Source organism: Drosophila miranda, chromosome XL, assembly GCF_003369915.1.
Source record: "Drosophila miranda strain MSH22 chromosome XL, D.miranda_PacBio2.1, whole genome shotgun sequence".
NCBI lineage: Eukaryota > Metazoa > Arthropoda > Insecta > Diptera > Drosophilidae > Drosophila > Drosophila miranda.
In genome coordinates this window covers 13,374,362-13,394,851 of record NC_046673.1, presented here as the reverse complement: position 1 = coordinate 13,394,851, position 20,490 = coordinate 13,374,362, and the positions used below count along the sequence as shown (strand labels likewise).

The 20,490-nt window shown below is 47.7% G+C and overlaps 5 protein-coding genes, 2 non-coding genes and 1 pseudogene across 9 annotated transcripts; 5 read left to right on the top strand and 3 right to left on the bottom strand.

Annotated features, from left to right (window-relative positions):
• Window positions 1-1,199: 1,199 nt before the first annotated feature.
• LOC108165023 (probable cytochrome P450 28a5) lies at window positions 1,200-3,181 on the bottom strand. Its single transcript, XM_017301059.2, has 6 exons — window positions 2,994-3,181; window positions 2,668-2,914; window positions 2,491-2,595; window positions 1,879-2,425; window positions 1,544-1,810; window positions 1,200-1,476 (listed from the first exon to the last, which is right to left on the bottom strand). Exons 1-6 carry the CDS (start codon window positions 3,179-3,181, stop codon window positions 1,313-1,315), a joined length of 1,518 nt encoding a protein of 505 aa, XP_017156548.1. The 3' UTR covers window positions 1,200-1,312.
• Window positions 3,182-6,244: 3,063 nt separating this feature from the next.
• Window positions 6,245-10,589, top strand: LOC108161350 (protein xmas-2). Its single transcript, XM_017295593.2, has 3 exons — window positions 6,245-6,354; window positions 6,414-7,962; window positions 8,031-10,589. Exons 1-3 carry the CDS (start codon window positions 6,311-6,313, stop codon window positions 10,563-10,565), a joined length of 4,128 nt encoding a protein of 1,375 aa, XP_017151082.1. The 5' UTR covers window positions 6,245-6,310; the 3' UTR covers window positions 10,566-10,589.
• Window positions 10,590-11,130: 541 nt separating this feature from the next.
• On the top strand, window positions 11,131-11,876 carry LOC108161359. Its single transcript, XM_017295605.2, has one exon. The coding sequence runs from the start codon at window positions 11,145-11,147 to the stop codon at window positions 11,355-11,357; it is 213 nt and encodes a 70-aa protein (XP_017151094.1). The 5' UTR covers window positions 11,131-11,144; the 3' UTR covers window positions 11,358-11,876.
• A 690-nt stretch (window positions 11,877-12,566) lies between these two features.
• On the bottom strand, window positions 12,567-13,295 carry LOC117188269 (histone H2B-like). The gene has a single exon (XM_033391823.1). It carries the CDS (start codon window positions 13,080-13,082, stop codon window positions 12,699-12,701), a length of 384 nt encoding a protein of 127 aa, XP_033247714.1. The 5' UTR covers window positions 13,083-13,295; the 3' UTR covers window positions 12,567-12,698.
• Window positions 13,296-13,362: 67 nt separating this feature from the next.
• On the top strand, window positions 13,363-14,523 carry LOC117188258 (annotated as a pseudogene).
• LOC117188242 (folylpolyglutamate synthase, mitochondrial-like) lies at window positions 14,471-17,036 on the bottom strand. Of its 3 annotated transcripts, none has more exons than XM_033391797.1 (3): window positions 16,938-17,036; window positions 16,585-16,884; window positions 14,471-16,490 (listed from the first exon to the last, which is right to left on the bottom strand). In XM_033391797.1, the coding sequence occupies exons 2-3, from the start codon at window positions 16,814-16,816 to the stop codon at window positions 14,560-14,562; spliced, it is 2,163 nt and encodes a 720-aa protein (XP_033247688.1). In that variant the 5' UTR covers window positions 16,817-16,884; window positions 16,938-17,036; the 3' UTR covers window positions 14,471-14,559. The 3 variants fall into 3 exon arrangements, with proteins under 3 accessions (XP_033247688.1, XP_033247697.1, XP_033247702.1); XM_033391806.1 differs by having other exon boundaries at window positions 16,585-16,878; window positions 16,938-17,027; XM_033391811.1 differs by having other exon boundaries at window positions 16,585-16,869; window positions 16,938-17,027.
• A 714-nt stretch (window positions 17,037-17,750) lies between these two features.
• Window positions 17,751-17,822, top strand: Trnae-cuc. Its single transcript has one exon. It is a non-coding gene; the product is annotated as a tRNA-Glu (tRNA).
• Window positions 17,823-18,023: 201 nt separating this feature from the next.
• Window positions 18,024-18,095, top strand: Trnae-uuc. Its single transcript has one exon. It is a non-coding gene; the product is annotated as a tRNA-Glu (tRNA).
• The last annotated feature ends 2,395 nt before the right edge of the window (window positions 18,096-20,490 follow it).

Below are 20,490 nucleotides of genomic sequence, written 5' to 3'. Positions count from 1 at the left end.
GGGTGTAAGGAGCCAACAAAGGGCTAGAACGATGAAATGTCATAACTTTGCATTTCGAGGCATTAAGGTGTAACAAGTTTGCACAACACCATGACTGAAAGTTATTGAGATCGGATTGCAAGCGAGAATGAAATGAAATGTCCTTGTACTGGACACAGAGTTTAACATCATCCGCATACATAAGTACTCGAGAGTATGTTAATACTGAAGGTAAGTCATTAATAAAGAGTGTGAAGAGTAAGGGGCCTAGATGGCTGCCTTGAGGTACTCCCGAAGAAACCTTTACTGGGAAAGAGAGGGAGTTTTTGAAGAGGACTCTTTGAGACCTAGAACAAAGATAGCTAGAAATCCATCTCAGGAGGTTGGGCGGAAACCCTAAAAGGTCAAGTTTATGCGCTAAAAGGGAATGGTTTACAGAGTCGAATGCTTTACTAAAGTCGGTGTAAATAACATCCGTCTGTAAGTTACCTTGAAAGCCTTTAATAATGAAAGAGGTAAACTCTAACAAGTTCGTGGTGGTTGATCGCCGCCTTATAAATCCATGCTGAGTTGGAGATATAAGTGACTTGCAGAGATGTTGCAAGTGCGGAGTTAAAACCCTCTCAAACATTTTAGGAATAGCGGATAACTTTGCTATACCTCTATAATTTTTAGCATCAGACTTGCTACCTTTTTTATGGAGAGGAATTATAAACGATTCCTTCCAGATCGGGGGGAAGCAAGAAGAATCAATGGATAGGGTGAATAGTTTAAGCAAAGGTCCACACAGAGCCTCGGCGCAGTACCTGAGTACACAACCTGGAACCCCGTCTGGACCCGGTGAAAACACCGGCTTAACTAGTCGAAGATCATGAAGTAGGGAACATTCAAATAACAAGGGAGTTTATTTTGTTTAACTTATTAAAATTGGTTAAATCAATGAACATATTATGATCTTTGTTATTATTTGCACTTGAATTATCTCCGATGCTAGTCCTCCTGCATAGCATATATTTGCATATATACAGCATATATTCTACCGAAAAAAAAATGCACAACGAATTGATTTTTTGTGTCAGATTAACAGGTTTTACCCGTACAATTTATGCACTATAATGGATTACAGTCAAAGTCCGATAGTAAATCTACATACACTATCAACAGTGGTGCAAGTTTATCCCCTACTCGTACATCTAGTTTTATCATTGACAACAATTTCCGTAATTGGCATTCATTATATTTATGCAAACAAAAACAAAAACAAAATAGAAACAAACAACAAAGCGAAAAGCTGTCGGCCATCAGTGGAAGGTCATGGCGGGAGGCGGAGCATTCAAAGTGCCTCCAGATCCAACCAGATGCCACCTTGCAAGGAGGTGATAACGCTCATGGGATCGTAGAGGTTGTCTTTTCGGGTCTTGGGATTCACCTTGACATTGTATTTTGTGATTAGCTCAACGGCAGCCGCCTTGATCTGAGCCAGGGCAAAGCGCATTCCTATATAAAGAATATTATGCATTAGGTCTAGGTTTTCCTTTACATTAACTAATATTTTGGTACTAACCAATACAGACACGGGGACCATCTCCGAATCCCATAAAGGTGCCGCTCTCGCGGAACTTTTTGGCCGCATCGGGCTCCATGAAACGATCGGGCTGGAAGGACTGAGCATCGGGATAATAGTCCTCGTCTAGCATGAAGCTATAGTGCGGTATGACAACGGTGGTGCCCACCTCCACAGTGAAATTGGGGCCATCCTTGTTGGGCAGCTCAATGGCCTTGGTGCAGAGTTTGTTGGACATGAAGGCGGGCGGGAAAATGCGAATTGTTTCTGGGGGGAGAGCACAAATATAACAATATCATATGGATGGATCAGTTCCCGTTTCTCCCGGATCTTACCTTGCACACAGGCATCAAGGAAGGGCAAATCATTGAGCTTCTCGAAGTTGACAATGCCATCTTTGACATGAGCCAGGATCTCCTCCCTTAGGCGCTTCTGGGCTTCGGGTTCGCGGCCTAGCAGCATCAGCATGTGGGCGAGCACTGTGGCCGTCGTCTCGAAGCCATCCAGCAGGAACGTCATGGTGTAGGCCAGCAGCTGGCGTGTGTCCAGGCTCCGCTTCTCTGCCATCTGCAGGATGTAGTCGAGGAAGTCCGTGCGCTCAAACTGTTTCCCAGCGACCAATTGGGCGCGCCGTGCCTGCACAGCGTTCTCCATGAGCTCGATGAAGAAGCGCTCCACCTTGGGCGACACAAAGCGCAGCTTGATCAGATGGATCAGCGAGGGGAAGGTGCTGATTATAACAAAGTAGATCAGAAAGGTCCAGGGCTGGCTAAACAGATCCTTGATGTGGCCCATAATGGGTGTGGGATTGTCCGAGAAGCTCTCGGCACTGAGCCCCAGCACACAGTCGGTGACCATCTCAGAGGTGAAGCAGAGACTCATCTGGGAAATCGATCCAGGGGTTAGTTTACTCTACTAATCTCATGCTTCTGGTGGGCAGTACTTACATCCTTGGCATTGATGCCCTCGGGTGCACCCAGACGTATCTGTTTGTCGACCCACTCACTCAGCTTCTGGCACACCTTATTCGTCACTGGATAGACCGTCTTGATCTGTGTGGAATATGTTAAGAGTTATCCACCATATGGCACTATATGAGGGGCGGACTATGCAGATAGACTCACTCGACTCATGGTCAGGCCTGGGGTTATGTCTGCGCGACGCTGCTTCCACTTGTCGCCGGTCAGCGAGAATGGATTATTGGCAAAGATGAAGTCGCTCTTCTCGTTAATCAATTTGGATACCTCGTTGTCGTGGAAGTGCTTGAAGTCCGACACAAACACCCGACGTGCCAGTTCCGGATTAATCACCAACAGCTGTGGTACTCGTCCCCCGAATATACCCACAGCATCGTACTTGTTCTTGTACTTGCTGCAACAACACACCAAAGAGTGCCATCAAAACGGGAAGCAATTTGTTAAGATGGGGTCTGGTCTGGTCTGCCACTTACACATAGATGTCATTGAGATCGTAAACGGCATGTCGCTTCATTGTGTACATGTGGGGATAGTTGCCCGTGGGTATCTTTGGCTTGGGTCCCGGCACTCTACGCTTCCGCCAATGGTCGAAATTCCATGTCATCACCAAATACAGAAGGCCGACCGTAGCCAGCCCCAAGGCCAAAGTAATCAGAATCATTGTTATTCCGTCTGCTCCAAAATGCTGTCCGTTCTCACTGAACTCTACGAAACGTTTGTGCGGGTCACCCGTTTACTGAGTGCTACTTGTAGTCCCCGATGATGCGAGAGCTTGGGAGAGCATCCACACATATCAGGATGGACACGAGAGAGCTTTTCGAAACTGAGAGCTAAAAAAATGACGCCGTCCGCCCCTAATGCCAACCCAATGGAGAGAGCCTGATAGCACCGACCCTTATCAGAATTGCAGGCGGCAGATCTAAGATTCAAGCGTTTTCTATTTACAATCTTGTTCACCTTACTCGTAAAATGTTTGCTGTTGCAAGCCCCAATGAAAAAATTGAAATAGTTATATCCCCAGATACAAGATTTTTTGTATATTTTTCTTTGTTACTTAGAACAAAAACAGAGAGCGAGAGAGTGAGTATAAAGCTTAATTGATGATCATAAAACAAACTTCGTATATCGTGTGTGGGCAGTCCACAATATAATCAAAAGCGTACTTTGAGCGGGGGAGGGGCCGGGCCCCCGTGTGATTTCTAAATCAGGTTTTGTTGCTTGGAGACTATCAAGTTATTCTATTCTAAGCAAAGCGTGGACACCCATACCAAACATTTTTACAGAATTTCACAATAGAACAGAGAACAATGTATATACACCATCATTTGCTTATCATCCAATGTTGTTTATCAACTAAAACAACACACATCTGTTCGATAAGTGCAAGACGATGCGTAGGTCGGTTTCTGTGCTATGGCCATATAAAATAACGAGGGGGAACGTTGTGAGTTGCAGCGGACTCCGCAACTCTACAGTTATACCCGATACTAAGTCAGTATGGCTCTCCTCCGGCAGACGCCGCTAATATTGAACGACACGACAAAGAGTGCGTGCGAGAGAGACAGAAAATCAGTCTGAGCGTGACGTCGGGCGCTGCGTGGCCACTGCAAATTGATTTGTTCCTTTTGGCTATAAAAATGATCTGATCTGATCCAGATTCAGCAATCTGATAGATATGATCATTATCTATGATTCTGCGTTTTTAGTTTTCTCGTATCCTCAATATTGTGGATGCAACAGATTTTCGTCCTTTGTGGGGGCGGAAGGGGGTGGGGCGAAATTTTGAGATATACGTTTTAAAGTGAGATCTAACAGGAGTGCGGATACCAAATTTGGTTACTCTAGCCTTAATAGTCTCTGAGATTTGTGAATATCCCCAGATTTTCATCCTTTGCGGGGGCGCAAGGGGGTGTGGCGAAATTTTGAAACAAACACGTCTCGGTCCGATATATTAGGAGTGTGGATACCAAATTTGGTTGCTCTAGCTTTTGTAGTCTCTGAGATCTAGGCGCTAATGTTTTACTCTAAGCAAAGCCGCCAATGCTACGTGTGTGTGTTAGAGAGAGACAGGGCGAGAAAAAATGAAATTGTTTTCTTGATGCTGGCTATAAAAATAATACGATCTTATTCAAATTCAGCAGTCTAAAAGATATGGTCATTCTCTACGATTCTGCGTTTTTGGTTTTCTCGTATCTTTAAAATTGTGGATGCCACATCCTTTGTGGGGGCGAAAGTGGGCGGGGCGAAGTTTTGAAATATTTTTGTAGCAGGGACATATCACAGAAGTCTGGATCCAAAACATCGTTGCTCTAGCTCCTATAGTCTTTGAGCACTAGGCGCTGAAGGGGACGGACGGACGGACAGACGGACAGACGGACGGACGGACAGACGGACAGACAGACATGGCTCAATCGACTCGGCTATTGATGCTGATCAAGAATATATATACTTTATGGGGTCGGAAATGATTCCTTCTGGACGTTACACACATCCACTTTTACCACAAATCTAATATACCCCAATACTCATTTTGAGTATCGGGTATAAAAATATCAGGGTTTTGATATTACATATATTCAATTTATAACAAGCTAAATATTCGACGTTCGGAAAGACCTTTGGTTATGTTCAATGGTAATTAAGAAGGTATTTAAAATTAAAATTGAAATCACATGAAATATATATTTTAAGGCCTAAATGGTTTAATGAGCCCCAATAGCTGGTACGTTGTACGTAATAGCATAAAAAAAACATTTATGTTTCAAAAGAACCGCGCGCGCGCAAATTACTCAAAAATTACACTTGGTGCCAGGGTTGGCTACAGGATTGCTGTTGGAACATCGATACTTAGTGTATATTTATATATTATATTTTTGGAGTTGGTCCCTCAGTGCAAAATGTCTCAGATAAGTATTTACTTCGCAGTAAATTTCAAAAACGATCGCTAATGAAACATTGCCCATTTCAGACGCAAGCATTTTGAAAATTGTAGTCTCTGTTTTAAACCTATTTCAACGATATTTTGCAGTTTATTGTATTCCTACAGAGACCAAGAATACGTAGGATAGTTATAAGGATATATGTATATAAATACAAGATAATAATCATATGCATGAATATGTCTAAAAAATGTCAATTTGAGAAAAGGTCTTTATTAGTTACGTTTTATCTTCATATCAATATTTATACTTTCATATAAAATTAACAAAATAGGGTATACAAAGGCATATACTACGGCTTACACGCAATATAGCGACTCTTTTTTTGTTGATTTTTTTCGTTTAAACCTTTTTTTACAATAAATACAATAAAGCCAAGGATTAAAAACTATCCAATCTTGAAGAAAATTTATTCATCGACGGCCAAAAATGATGTGGGCAGAACTAAGGGTTTTAGTTCGCCAAAATTATTCAAGGGAATATAAAAATTGAACAATATGAACGACTATCGTCTTTCGTGTTTTTGTTGTGACCTATTTCGCTAAAACCTTTTTTGGTTTGACCATTTTCGCTATCACCTCTTTTTACGCAAAATGCAATAAAGGCAAGTTCTTAAAATAAACCAGTCAATTAGAAAAAAGGTTCATTAATCGTATAAATTTAGCTAGTAATATTCGACGGAATATCAAAAACAAAGAATATGTAAAATAGAACTTGACTTCGTCAGTATATTTACGGTATTTTTTGAAAATGAGACGGTATATTTCGATATATTTTTCCGAGGGTGGGACCGTATATTGCTGTTTGTTTGAGATTGCGAAATTGAAGATAACAAAATCGAAGGAAATGCAATGGACGTTTCCCGCCCAGGCGCCTACAACTATAAAACGCTACTGTAAGTGCTTTTGGTAAGTCCGGTTACGGATAAGCCGATAACCGCCATCTATCCCACAGATGCACCAATATACCCGAACTGTTCCTGGACAAATTCGTGGCCCGCACACATTTCGGGCGCTTTGGAAATTTGGTAAATTTCGTGCTCCGACCGTGTCGCATGACCTGCACTGTGAGCTATGCCACCGAGGAGGAGGCAGAGCTAGCCCTGCACGAAGGCAACGTCTACAACGGGCACGAGTTCCACATGTCGTATGCCGAGAACGAGACCGCACCGGCCCAAAAGACAGAGCAGTGGGTGGATCCCGAAGTGCAGGCCGAACTGAATGCCCTAAGCAGCGGCTGGCCGAAAGAATACCAGCCTTCGAAGCCCATCAAAATGACTCCCGAGCTGCCTGCGGCTGGCTCCAGATCGCAACAACATTCCTCTTCGCAGGCACCCAGCGAACGTAGAGAGCGAGAGCCGCCCGCCCAGTCCAAGGCCTACGCACAGGAGCTGGAGGCTGTGATGTTGCGGCCCGCGTACACCAGCGAGGAGAAGTACCGGGTACTCGATGCTAGGGACAAGCTGCTGCGTCTCAACCAGTCACACCGTCAGCTGGATATCCAGAAGTCGGGCAGCACTCAGGGCTATTGCCCGGACATGTGTCCGGAGAAGGAGCGCCTGCTGCGTGAGTTCCAGCGCCAGGTGTCCGTTTTCGAGCTGCAGCCCGACTCTCTGTCGCGGCAGCCCGGTGGCTTGATCTCCCATGAGCTGGCCCTCAAGCAATATTCACGCAGCAGTGCCGACCAGGAGACGCCGCTGCCTCACGAACTGCGCGGCGAGCCCGCGCTGCACATGACCATGAGCTACCTGATGCACGAGATCATGGACAACGACCGGGAGCCGCTGGGCGATTGGTTCCACTTTGTGTGGGACCGCACGCGCTCCATTCGGAAGGAGATCACCCAGCAGGAGCTCTGCTCTTTGGGAGCCGTCAAGCTGGTGGAGCAGTGTGCCCGCTTTCACATCCACTGCGCGGGTCGTCTGGTGGCCGAGGATCCCAGTGTCTTCGATGGCAAGATCAATGCGGACAATCTAACCAAGTGTCTGCAGACGCTGAAGTACATGTACCACGACCTCCGGCTGAAGGGGGTACAGTGCCCCAGGGAGGCCGAGTTTCGGGGCTACATTGTCCTGCTAAATCTGGCCGATGCCAACTTCCTGTGGGACGTGGGCCAGCTGCCCGACGAGCTGCAGACCTGCGCTGAGATCCGGCAGGCCATCCAGTTTTATCTGTCGCTGCAGGACACCAACTTTGTGCGCTTCTTCCAGCTGCTGAGGCATCCGGAAACAAGCTATCTGAGTGCCTGCATCCTCGTGAGGTACTTCACACGCCTGCGCGTGCTCGCCCTGCACCGCCTCATCCAGGGCTACAGGGCACCACGCAAGAACGAGGTGTCCTCGCTGCCCCTCGCCTATGTGGCCCAGATGCTGGCCTGTGAAAGCCAGCAGGAGGCCGCCAACTTTGTCCAGCACTATGGCCTGGAGATCAACCAGGACAATCGCGTAGTACTCACCTCAATGGACAATCCGGAGGTGGACTACAAGCTGGAGCGTCAGCTGGAGGTGAGTTAACTAACGCTGCATCCTCTGCATATTTCTTTCATTATTTTGCTTCTGCTCCTGTCTTACAGCTGGTGGAGTCCAAGCGATATCAGAGCGTGGGTGAATGCATCTGCGGCGAGCCCCTGCCGCCCAAGACCCTCTATAGCAGCCATCGTCCGCACAACAGTTTCAATGCGCACCAAATGCTGAAGAGAAGCGCCTGGTCGGCCAAGGATCAGATGCCCAACCAGGAGCCAGAAGAGGATTCCCTCAAACCACCTCATCAAAGGGACAACCTGTTTAAGGTGCCCATGCAGCCGGCAACAGCGGGCGCAGGAGGCTTCAGCTTTTCGCCGCCCAAATCGAGGATGCAGGAGGCAGCGGCTGTTGCTCTGGCAGAGCAACAGCGCCAGCAGCAGGCCCAAAGGGCCCAGGAAGAGGCCAGAATGATGGCTCTGCAGCAGGCCATAGCTGCGGCCAAGCAGCGTGAGGCCGAACTTATGGCTCTCCAGGCAGCTAAGGCTGCGGAAGCGGAGCGCGTGCGCCAGCAGCGCCAGCAAGAGCAGGAGGCGGAGTTGCTGCGTCGCAGGCACGAACAGGAGGCGGAGCAGCAGCGAAAGCAGCAACAGGTGCAGCAAATGCAGGAGACGCTGGAACAGCAGGAGAGACAGCGTCGGGAGCAGCAACAACTGCAGGTGCAGCAGCGTGAGTCCCGCCAGCAGGCCCAGGCCCTCCGCCTGTACGAGGAACTGTTCGAGGAGACGCTGCACAGTATAGCTTCCCACCAGCATATTCTCGAGCAGCAGTTCCGCCAATACTTTGATCACATGGTGGATAGCATCACCAGTGAGCTGGTGGAGCGCGAGGTCCAGAAGTCCATCTACGAGATGGGTCTGATGCGCATTTATTGGCGGCGGTGGCGCGACTTTCGTCGTGTTCAGCAGCAGAAGGACACGCTGTTCAACCAGCTGCCGCTCAGCTTCGGTGCCGAGAAGCCGGAACAACTGGTCGACGAGCAGTCCGTGGAGGATTCGCTGCGTCTCATACGACGCTATCGGCAGGGCGAGGCCTGCAACTATAACCAGCTGCTGACCGGCATGGGTGATCGCAGCTGCTGGCTGAAGCTGGATCTCTGGAAGGTGCTCGCCCAGTATCTGCCGCAGGGCCAGCCAGGAGCGCGACGCTTCTACAAGCTGCTGCTCTCCCTCCCCGAGGGCGAGAAGGGACTCAAGTTTGACTACAGCCTGGATCGAGGACTCCTGCAGCGGCCGCCGCTGCAGAACACAGACGAACCGGTGCCGGTGCCGCAGCCAGGCGGCTATATACATGGCGTGGCCCATGGCGTGGCCCTCAGTGTGCTGAAGATTCGCGTTGGACAAGAGTCCAGGTCATCGACATGGGCCCATGCCGATGGTATCGTTTGCTTTGCCAGCTCTTCGGACCTGCAGGAGATCCCCCATCGCCTCCAGTCCATCATCCAGGAGAGTCGTTGCGCCGATGTAGCTCTGGTCTTGGAGAGTCCGATGCACGCGCCGACACTCGAGGAGGGGCTGTGGCGGCAGCTGAAGCAGCAGCTCGATCAACTGGGCCTCCGATCCTGGAGTATCTTATGCCAGCGGGAGACGTCGCAGCGCAGTCAGCTGATGCCGATGATGCAGTCGGCCCTGACGTTTCTGGCCCAGCAGCCGCATCGCAGCCGCGGCGGGATTCTTCGGCAAGAAGAGCTGCGGGGTTTCCTTGTCGACAACCTGGGGCCGGAGCTATTCCGACGCCTCAGGCATGCGGCAGACGTAGACCAGACCATCCGGCGGAAGAGCCGTGAGTCGCCGCAGTTCTGCGTTGAGTTATACAATGAGGCAGTGCGTCGCCTGCAGCTGGTGGCTGGCGAGGATCTGCAGCACTGTCCTCAGTTCCCACAGGACCTGCGTCCGTTCGTAGAGCCCTTGTCTACGCTGGAGCCCCTGCCAGAGAGCCGTCTGGAATACTTTGTGTCCGGATGGGAGCGACCGAACCAACGCGGGCGCATTGTCCAGCTGCTGGAACTGGCCAAGCTGCCTCAGATGCCTGCGCTGCCATTGCGCCGAGATAAGCAGGAAGACCTCTGCCAGTGGGTGCTGGACTGTGTCCAGGCAAGCCAGCAGGAGGATCTGGTGGAGTGCATCTGCCTGCAGGCCGTACCCTGCTTGGAGCAGGAGGCGCCCAACTACCTGGACCTAACGCAGCTGTTGGCCCTGGAGCGACTGCAGTTTGTGCTGCGACGGGAGCTGGACCTCCCCAAGGTCATTGTCTACAGGACACGCACCATGAAGAGCTACTTCCAATCGCCGTGGTACTACGATTTTCAGCAGCCCGAACCAGGTTCCCCCGAACCACCTGTCGAGGCGGTAGAGTCTCCCCCGCCCATGGAGGAGCTTAACTTTGACGACATCGTGAGCAAAGCTGAGAGCGTGCTGGCCATCTGCGAAAAACTGAGTGAAGAGCGCCGCACCCTGAGGGATCTCAATGTGGCGCGCACGCCGAAGTACCAGAGCAGCAGCAGCAGCGGCAGCAGCAGTAGGTATCCCCAACAGAAGCAGAAGCACGACGCCGAGAATCTTCCCAAACGCCAGCGAATGGACCTTTGACGCTAGATTAAGATTAAGAGTCGATTACACGTACAATCGCCTGTAGGTCTATTTATGTGTTCTATGTGCACCGATTCCCATCACAATCCCAATCCCTTTTCTTTTTATTGGTTATACTCCGAATGACAGTTTCACCAAAACAGGAGGAACACTTTTTGTTTAGTTAGAAAACGACTAATAATTAATTAATATAAATAAATAGAACTACAAGAGCAGACCATAGCCGCCTCCGAACCTGCGTCTGTCTTATGAGCATCGTCCACCGCAATAGTAGTCCGTCTATGCCGTCGAACTCTTATTTGAATAATTGTTGGAAGGGGCAAGTGTACAACCCCTGCATAATCCATAGGATTTTCTTCGGTTGCCCAGGCAACCTCGGTGGTCCTCTGGTCCAAGGTAGATGGAGCAACGGAGTAACGGATAGAATAGCCCTGTCAGTCAAATCGAATGGCATGAGTGACAGGTTCAGGTCAGGTACATATCGAGTTGCCAGGGAGAATATAATCAACTATAGCAGGTGGCAACTGGAAACGGAAACTTTGTCTAGCTGGAGATATCGAAACTTAAATACCAGGCAAAATGGGCAACAGAATAAGACACAGACGCCGCAGGACGTCTCGTAGCGCCGATAGTATGCATCCACCAGAGCCAAAGGTTTCGTACTGGCCCTTCTGGCGTGTGGTCTACTGGTTGGTTGTCTTCATAGTCGTGGTCAGCTTGTGCGTGGGCTTATACCTCACCATAAGTTCGGACATGGGCCAATGCCACTCGTACGACGTCCGGTGCGAGTGAGTGGAACAGTCGAAGAAAATGATGAACTGCTTAAGTCTCTATACGCAAACCCCATACCATAGTTTGTTAAACATTTTTATTCCGTTCTAAATTTATGTACAATATTAATTAAAGCTGGTGACGCTGTAACAAGACTATCTACTATTGTTTGCGGACTAATACAAAACCAGTTGATCCTTACTTTAGGTATACCCTTTTCCTCGTGAATCATCCTCATCCTCGTCCAGTGTAGCGCCAACGAATATATTGTATATGCTTCATAATAGTGAGGGCACACCTATTCAGCAAAGCCTAGAAGAGAGCGAGACGGAGCGATAGAGCGATTGGGAAAGAAAGAAAGAAAAAGAAATACTCTACATATAGAGATTATATGTATACTCTCTATAATACTATGTACACATATATGTATGTGATGCAGACTTTTATTGAGGGGTTTTGTAGGCTTTCATATGATATTCTGTGCCTCTATATGGAGCCCGCAGTATAAAGAGCAGCAGGTTGTTATTGAATCCTTGCAAAAGCAATTTTGAATTTTTGCCCTTCGTAACTTAAGCTGGGACTCGGGTAGAATCTTGCCACCCTACCGGTCTAGACTAAATCTAACTGACCTGCCGTCGCTGCACTATCGCAGAATATGTAATGGGGTAATGTTTGTGCACAAGCTCCTTCTCGGGATTGTTGACTCCCAAACTCTCTTGGGTCAGATTGACTTTACCGTTCCATCTAGACCTACCCGTACTTTTAGGCCAATCCGCTTACCCATATGTAGGTCTAATTATGCCAATTATGAACCTTTTAGGGTTATATGCCACAACTATAACTCCCTCTGTCATACCTTATCTCCTGTACTATCCCTTAAGCTTATAGCATGTAATATTTATAATCACGTAAGTTTAACAAACTTTTAACTTATCTTCTTTCCTCCTTTTGTAACTTACTTCCATTATTAGCAGATAATTTTTAATAAGATAAATAAATAAATATGTATGTTTCTATAATAAATTTTGCCACAATTATATTTGTATTTGGGTAATTACACAAACAGCTATATGAGTATCACATGTGTAGCAGAATCACACAGGAAGGTTCGATCAAGACTCTAGAGGTACTAAAAGCTTCGGGTTCCAGAGCTACTTGAGCGACGTCCATCACGATGCAGTAAATGTACTGCTTCTGTACTGTACATTTGTATAAGATCCAATTCAAGATATTAATTAGACTATAAATTTATTTGTAATTGTTTCACAGTATGCTAAATTCTATTTCTTTATGACAAACATTTTGGGCCCTGCCAAGAGCGTAATTACTCGCACATTTGTATATTTCTGCAGTGAAAAGCATTTACTTAGAGCTGGTGTACTTCGTGACGGCCTTGGTTCCCTCACTGACGGCGTGCTTGGCCAGCTCTCCCGGCAGAAGTAGCCGCACAGCCGTTTGGATTTCCCGACTTGTGATGGTGGACTTTTTGTTGTAGTGACCCAAACGAGAGGCTTCCGAGGCAATGCGCTCGAAGATATCGTTTACAAAGCTGTTCATGATGCTCATCGCCTTGGAGGAGACACCAGTGTCCGGGTGGACTTGCTTCAGAACTTTGTAGATATAGATGGCATAGCTCTCCTTCCTGACCTTGCGCCTCTTCTTCTTGTCGGTAGTGTTGATGTGGATGTTCTTCTGTGCCTTTCCAGCCTTCTTGGTTGCGTTCCCGCTTGCAGTTTTCGGTGGCATTCTTTCCCACTGAAGTTTCACGATTTCGAAATTCACTCAATACTCAACACAACGCTTGCCGTGAGGGGCGCTCAGCATTATACTTCTTTGCGAGCAGTCTATTCAGGTTTAATGCAAACTAAACTACCAGGTAAAAGAGTCCGAAAATGCTCTCCAGCTGTCTTTGTGATAGCCTGGTACTTTGCATTGCAGACTGGCTACGATTCACTTGCACCCGAAGACACCGAAATGCAGCAGAGTGAGGGTCAGTGTTCTATTTATAGCAAACACCTGAAGACACGAGTGATGCCGAGGAGTGCGCTTATGTCCGACTCGCTCGCATATGCAATCGAAGCACGAGGCCGAAGTCTCAATCGAACACTCCCTCCACAAACTGCACATATAATAGATCAGCAATTCCTCCGACCACTTATTCTGCGCTTAGAAGTGTACGACGTGCATTGTGGTACATGAAAATGACCCGAACCAAGGCGACTGCTCGTTTCTCGAACTTCGGTAATGCGACAGCCGAAAGACCAGCTTACAGGGCCGCACGAAAAAGTGCTCCGGCCGACGCAAGATCATTTTGGGGTAAGAAGAAAATGCACTTTTATTGAAGCTCTTATTAAGGAATGCCCTGCAGCGCATATTTGATTGATTTTTTATGTTTCTCCAGCGGCAAATTTCAAATCCAGGATATCGGCTTCTCCGTCACCGGAGACTTCTGCAAAGAAGTCCCCAAGCCCAGTGCCAGTTCCAGTCCCAGCATCACATCCCCCAACCCGAGACATGGTAGACGCCTCGATTAAGAGCTTGAATGAACGTGGTGGCTTTTCATATTTGGCGATCAAGAAGTATATTGCGGCCGAATACAAATGCGATGCCCAGAAGCTGACTCCATTCATCAAGAAGTATTTGAAGTCGGCCGTTGCCGATGGAAAGCTGATCGAAACATCGGGCACAGGTGCGTCTGGCTCGTTCAAGCTGTCAGCATCTGTGGAGCGGAAAGATAAAGAAGCCAAGAAAGAGAGAAAAGCCAAGAATACAGCAAGCCCCAAAAGGGCGGCCAGAGCCGCAACAAGAAGCCAAATGCGAAATGAAGCGAAAATGTCAGACGCCGCCAAGAAGACCGCCCGGCGCGGATGATGCACATTGAGAAAGGACAAAGGGCAAGGAGGAAGGAGGAAGGAGGAAGACCGATGAAAACTGGAACCCTGAAGGCGAAGCCGCCAGTGGCAAAGGTCAAGTCGAGCCCTGCAAAGACAACGGCCCTAGCAAGGGCACTAGCTCTTAACGACGACGATGGCCTAAACGAGAACGAGAACGTGGATGTGCGCGATTGATGGCCGGATACGAAATATTAGGTAGACTTAGACAAACTATATCGGAAGAGATACAAATTATCGTTATACATATGTAAATACATATATGTACTGTGTTTAATATAAGGGAGAATTAAAAATATAGAAAACATTTTTTCGGTGAACTGCGCTGCTGACTAACCGGGAAAGCCCCGCATTTTGTTGAGCATCGTTATGGTGGCAGCCACCAGGGGTCGGGATCCCGTCACCAACACATCTACTTCACTTTTCATGCCGAATTTTTGGTCCCGGTATTTGGCTTGAACGTGTTCAAAGAAGGCGTTGACGGAGGCGGACGTTTGCGAAGTGTCCTTTTTGCCGGTCTCCTCGCACAGGCCTCGCCAGGTTCTGGCATTGCGCTTGGCTCGCTGCAGCTCCTCCATGACATGCCACTCCTCGTCTGGCAAAATTTCGCCCTCTGAGAAGTTGGGGCAGGGCACAAAGTGTGCCTCGTCGAAGGTCACATTGAAGCGAAGGATGGTGAGCAGGTCTTTGGCATTGGAATCGCTGGTCTTGTTGTACAGCAGGATCTTTGTGGCGCGATGAGAGCGGGTGAGAGTGTAGAACCACTCGCGGCAGACCATCATCGATTCCACAGAGTCGGCAGTGTCCAAATAGACGTTGTACATGTCGTGCTTGACGATATCGAAGTGTCCCGCCGACTCAAAGGTCTCAAGGCCGCGCATTGCTGCCTGGGTCAGTTGGGTGCACTTGGGATCCAGGTCCAGATTCAGGCCCACCACAAACTCGGGCTTGTGGCGTCTGAGGTAGTCGTAGGCCAGCTGGGTGGCCAATGAGGCATTCAACTTTACGGAGTGGTTGGCCTTGGTGAGAAAACGCTTGTGGCTGGGATTTGCCTCGGTCAGCGCATTGAATGTCGGGACACGGTGGAGCTTGGCGCCCATCTGCTTCGCCTTCTGAGCCAGGACCTCACAGCACTCCGGCTGGCTCACATTTGTGAAGATGGTGGCCGCCGGCTTCATGATTTCTCCCTTGGCCCAGGCAATGTCCCGCATGGACTCGCTCAGGTTGGAGCCCTGCTCCCAGCCCAGAGTGCTGATGCCGATGGTTTTCGCATGCAAGGTGATGTTGGTGGAATCGCTGGCGCCTCCACGGCCCACCTCCACAATGGCAACATCCACATTCGCGTCGCGGAACGCCCGGAAGGCCATGGCCGTCAAGATTTGGCTGTGAGCCGGTGTGGGATCCATGTCAGCCAGCTCCGGATAGATTTTGTGGATTAGCTCGGTGAACTGAGCCTCGCTCAGAGGCTCCCCATTGATGCGGATTCTCTCGTACGAATATATGAGGTGCGGGGAGCAAAGAAGGCCGGTCTTGATGCCATGCGCCATCAAGATATTCTGCACAATGCCACACGTGGTTCCTTTACCCTTCGACCCTGCCACCTGAATGACTGGAATGCTCTCCAATTGTTCCTTGGATACACCCATCTTGTGCAGGAGATCCAGGGTGTGTTTTATGAAAGGATCCACCTGAGCTTTGCTCATCTTCGACCGCATGCGACCGAGCACAGGCTCGAAGGAATGAAAGATGTTCAACCGTCGGACGGCCTCCAGGTAGGCCATACGCTCGGGCGACTTGGCCTGCTCCTCCGGCTCTTGGGGATCTGCGGCAGATTTATTGGGTCCTACGGATGCCGCTGCAGCTGCAGCTGAAGCCTTGCTAACCTGCTGCATCTTTTTCAGTTGAAGGTCCCGTCCCGCCTGCTGCTTGGCACTCAATTCCTTAAGAAGCTGGGCCTGGTTCTTCTGTGAGCCGTGCATGCGATTCATCCAGGACTTGCGCTGATCCTCGGCTGAGGAGCCTTTGGTTTCATTATCGCCCTCTGCCTTATTTTGCATCGACTGCTGCTGCTGCTGCCAGTTAGATTGTCCGGGAGTCGGCCCCATGCTTGGGCCAACGCCCACGCCCACGCCCACGCCCACGCCAACGACTCCTTGGTCTGGTTTGACACCGCCTTGGGCTGCCAGTTTTGCTTTGAGCTGCATTTCGGCTGAATATTTGCTCCACTTGGCCCGCTGGTCGGAAAAGCTGGGCGCTGAAGCGGCTGTAGTTGGTTAGAGTGCATATGCAGGAGAAAGGAATATGAATTGGATTTGTCAGAGTGGGAGTAGGAATAGAAATATAAATATTATTATTACCTGTCTTGTGGCCAGCCAATGGCCGACTATTTCCTGGATTTCCTGTATTTCCTCTTTTCCCTTCCGGATTAGTATCCCCGGGAACCGATGGCTGGGCCTCCGAGGACTCCGGCTCCTGTTCCTCCTTGGGCTTGTAGCCCTTGAAGAATTTATTGCTCGCGTGAGCAGTGCCCTGCCAGACCGTTGGACCCCGGCGACGGACCTTCGACATAGTTGTTATTAACGAAATCATCGTTTTTCTTTTGTTCGATCCCTCTTTTTCGATCCCTTTTCAGCGGCCTGAAACTGTAGGGTCTGAAACTATAGCTCAGATAAATCTAAAAATAATTTTTCTAAAAACAGAATGTACGAACTTTGATTTAAGGTACGCTTGGAAGAATGTTTGTGGAACTGATGTGGGGGATAGAATCCGGAAATGTAAGAGTCTGACAGATAAAGAAACGGTAGAGCGGGGAATAGTATTTGTTTATGGGAATAAGACGGACTACAGTCTATGGTGTGTAACAATGATTCGAAAATCTACACCTATATTGTTGTAAACATTTGAAAACCAAATCATCAATGCCGTCATTGTCGGAAAATCAGATCATTAGGACTCGCAAGGACTCGTAAGGACTGTCGATTATATTTTGAAACTAGCTGCTCTTCCAGCATCCTTTTCTGAAATCGTGGCATCCCAGTCGGACTCTAGATTACCGATTCCAATATAAAGAATGGGTCTTCAGGAAGGCCGTGAGACCCACCTTGCAGTGGCGCCAGGGGGACAAACAGTGTGTGCTTGAGGTGTGTATAATTCATAGTTCTGAATTCACGAAACTATCCTAATATATCTATAAGCTAACAGTGAAGTCTATTTTAACCCTTTCAAGCACAATGGATAGCGTACTCGAGCTAACTTCCATACGCTTTGTGCCCAGTGCTCAGGGAGTAGCAAACTCCAGACGAAAAACGATTCGCTGCTGAGGGAAATGAGATGACAGTGCTGAAGACCCAGATTGAAGACCCCAAAAACCAGAACAATCGAAATGAAAGCCCTTATGGAAGGGCATTGCCAAATACATAACATATGTACATACATAGCAGCGAACACATTGTAAATGGGGAAATGTTAAGGTTGACGCACAAACATTGGCAGATGTTTATGCCTTAGTCTGCAGGCGCACATCTCCCATATTGTCTAGTGGTTAGGATATCCGGCTCTCACCCGGAAGGCCCGGGTTCAATTCCCGGTATGGGAAACTGTCAAAAGCTTCTTTTTTTCTCTGCTTTTGATTCTTTTTTCTCCATTTTCCTGATGTCTACGTTGATTTCATTTTTAAATTGTTGTAGTAACTTATAGCTTTTGGTTTCCGTGCGCTCTGATTAGCGAATGCATCATTGAAAATAATCAACTCACAGGAATTTCAAAGAAAACGCACTTTAGACCAACTATCACCATATCCCATATGGTCTAGTGGCTAGGATATCTGGCTTTCACCCAGAAGGCCCGGGTTCGATTCCCGGTATGGGAAGTAAGTTTTTATACCCGATACCATAGCTCGCAAACGACGGTCAACACTTTTTCCCTTTGCTGTCTCGTCACTGACAAAACCGAAAAAGACCACGAAGACACACGGTCTCTCTCTCACTGAGCAGAACACTTTTTGTCTCATCGCTTGTGTTATGTGTTTCGGGTTTTCGGGTGAGCCCGACACACGATCGTGTCTCACAATAACAACTTAGAAAGACACTTTGGTCAAGCGCTCACAGCAAAAGTGTCTTTAGATGAGCAGAACCAAAAAAGTGTCTGAGTAAAGTGTTTTTAGTTTTTTTTTCGTGTATATGTTTATTTATTCATGTTTTCCGCATCTTTTGGGCTATTGTATTGTAATACATATGTACATATATTTATTTGCAAAATTGGCAAACGAACATTTTCGTTTTGCTTTTCACGATTCATTTTAAGCTCCAATAGTCAAACCGTATAGAATTCACAAAAATTGATAGTTGCCATAAGCATCACACGTACAAGCACGCATACATACGCAAAAGACACTTTGTTCGTTCACTCGCGACAAGATGCTCAGTGAAAAACAGGAACAAAAGAGAAGTGAAAAAATCGGTCTTTGCTTGAGCGAAGAGCGAGTTGAGAAAAAACAGATTTGATCGGGTCTTTTCAGTCCATTTTCTCAATGTGTCCGTCAATGAGAGGTTTTTATCAGACACGCCGAAAGTGTCAACAGTTATTTGCGAGCTATGCCCGATACTCAAAATGAGTATTGGGGTATATTAGATTTGTGGTAAAAGTGGATGTGTGTAACGTCCAGAAGGAATCGTTTCCGACCCCATAAAGTATATATATTCTTGATCAGCATCAATAGCCGAGTCGATTGAGCCCTGTCTGTCTGTCTGTCCGTCCGTCCGTCCGTCCGTCCGTCCGTCCGTCCGTCCGTCCGTCCCCTTCAGCGCCTAGTGCTCAAAGACTATAAGATCTAGAGCAACGATGTTTTGGATCCAGACTTCTGTGATAGGTCACTGCTACAAAAATATTTCAAAACTTCGCCCCGCCCACTTCTGCCACCACAAAGGACGAAAATCTGTGGCATCCACATTTTTAAAGATACGATAAAACCAAAAACGCAGAATCGTAGAGGATGACTATATAATTTAGAGTGTAAAATCTCAACCAGATCGTATAATTATTATAGCCAGAATCAAGAAAACAATTTCATTCTTTCTCGCTCTGTCTCTCTCTAACACACAGGCTTCATGGTCGGTTTTGCCAATTGCAAAATATGAGTTCAAGGATCTCAGAACCTATAAGAGCCAGAGCAACCAAATTTGGTATCCACACTCCTGTGATATTGGACCTTGACCGATTCGTGTCCAAATTTCGCCACACCCCCTTCCGCCCCCGCAAAGGACGAAAAACTGGGGCATCCACGAATCTCAGAGACTATTAAGGCTAGAGTAACCAAATTTGGTATCCGCACTCCTGTTAGATCTCACTTTAAAACGTATATCTCAGAATTTCGCCCCACCCTTTTCCGCCCCCACAAAGGACGAAAATCTGTTGCATCCACAATATTGAGGATACGAGAAAACTAAACGCAGAATCATAGATAATGATCATATCTATCAGATTGCTGAATCTGGATCAGATCAGATCATTTTTATAGCCAAAAGGAACAAATCAATTTGCACTGGCTACGCAGCCCCCGACGTCACGCTCAGACTGATTTTCTGTCTCTCTCGCACGCACTCTTTGTCGTGTCGTTTAATATTAGCGGCGTCTGCCGGAGGAGAGCCATACTGACTTAGTATCGGGTATAACCGTAGAGTTGCGGTGTCCGCAGCAACTCACAACGTTCCCCCTCGTTTGTTTTCCAACTGGAACATTAGTTCTTCTTTTCACACGACGGCGCTTACGATACCGATTTTGCTGAAAACGAGTTTGTGCGATACGTTGTGAGCCGGTACTCGTACTTAGTCGCCAGGCGCCACTGCAACCTAAAGGGCATGACAGGTTTCAGAAACATTAAAGTAATTTTGTATTAATTTTGAACTGTAATCGTCAGATCTTGTTAAATGTCATTTTAAAGCAATGCAACTTATTAATCATTAAGTGGTGATCACATTCTTCCTTGTTCAATCGAAATTGTACCCTCATTGTGAGGATCATTCCCCGATTACTCGATGGGCCTGAAGCCTAGAGATGGCCATGCTGCCCCGCCTCCATTAGAATGCATACAAAATATATTTTGGTCAAAAAATAAGAGAGAGCCATTCTTTATATTGGAATCGGTAATCTAGAGTCCGACTGGGATGCCACGATTTCAGAAAAGGATGCTGGAAGAGCAGCTAGTTTCAAAATATAATCGACAGTCCTTACGAGTCCTTGCGAGTCCTAATGATCTGATTTTCCGA

What these genes read in the sequence shown, in the direction of transcription:
- LOC108161350 (XM_017295593.2), top strand. Translation starts at nt 6,311, where the DNA reads ATGGACGTTTCCCGCCCAGGCGCCTACAACTATAAAACGCTACT. An exon ending in TACAACTATAAAACGCTACT is followed by an intron (nt 6,355 to 6,413) that starts GTAAGTGCTTTT and finishes TCTATCCCACAG; the next exon opens with ATGCACCAATATACCCGAAC. An exon ending in AGCTGGAGCGTCAGCTGGAG is followed by an intron (nt 7,963 to 8,030) that starts GTGAGTTAACTA and finishes CCTGTCTTACAG; the next exon opens with CTGGTGGAGTCCAAGCGATA.
- LOC117188269 (XM_033391823.1), bottom strand. Translation starts at nt 13,082, where the DNA reads ATGCCACCGAAAACTGCAAGCGGGAACGCAACCAAGAAGGCTGGAAAG.
- LOC108165023 (XM_017301059.2), bottom strand. Translation starts at nt 3,181, where the DNA reads ATGATTCTGATTACTTTGGCCTTGGGGCTGGCTACGGTCGGCCTTCTG. An exon ending in AGGGCATCAATGCCAAGGAT is followed by an intron (nt 2,426 to 2,490) that starts GTAAGTACTGCC and finishes TCGATTTCCCAG; the next exon opens with ATGAGTCTCTGCTTCACCTC. An exon ending in TGGTCCCCGTGTCTGTATTG is followed by an intron (nt 1,477 to 1,543) that starts GTTAGTACCAAA and finishes TTCTTTATATAG; the next exon opens with GAATGCGCTTTGCCCTGGCT.
- LOC108161359 (XM_017295605.2), top strand. Translation starts at nt 11,145, where the DNA reads ATGGGCAACAGAATAAGACACAGACGCCGCAGGACGTCTCGTAGCGCC.
- LOC117188242 (XM_033391797.1), bottom strand. Translation starts at nt 16,816, where the DNA reads ATGATTTCGTTAATAACAACTATGTCGAAGGTCCGTCGCCGGGGTCCA. An exon ending in ATTGGCTGGCCACAAGACAG is followed by an intron (nt 16,491 to 16,584) that starts GTAATAATAATA and finishes AACCAACTACAG; the next exon opens with CCGCTTCAGCGCCCAGCTTT.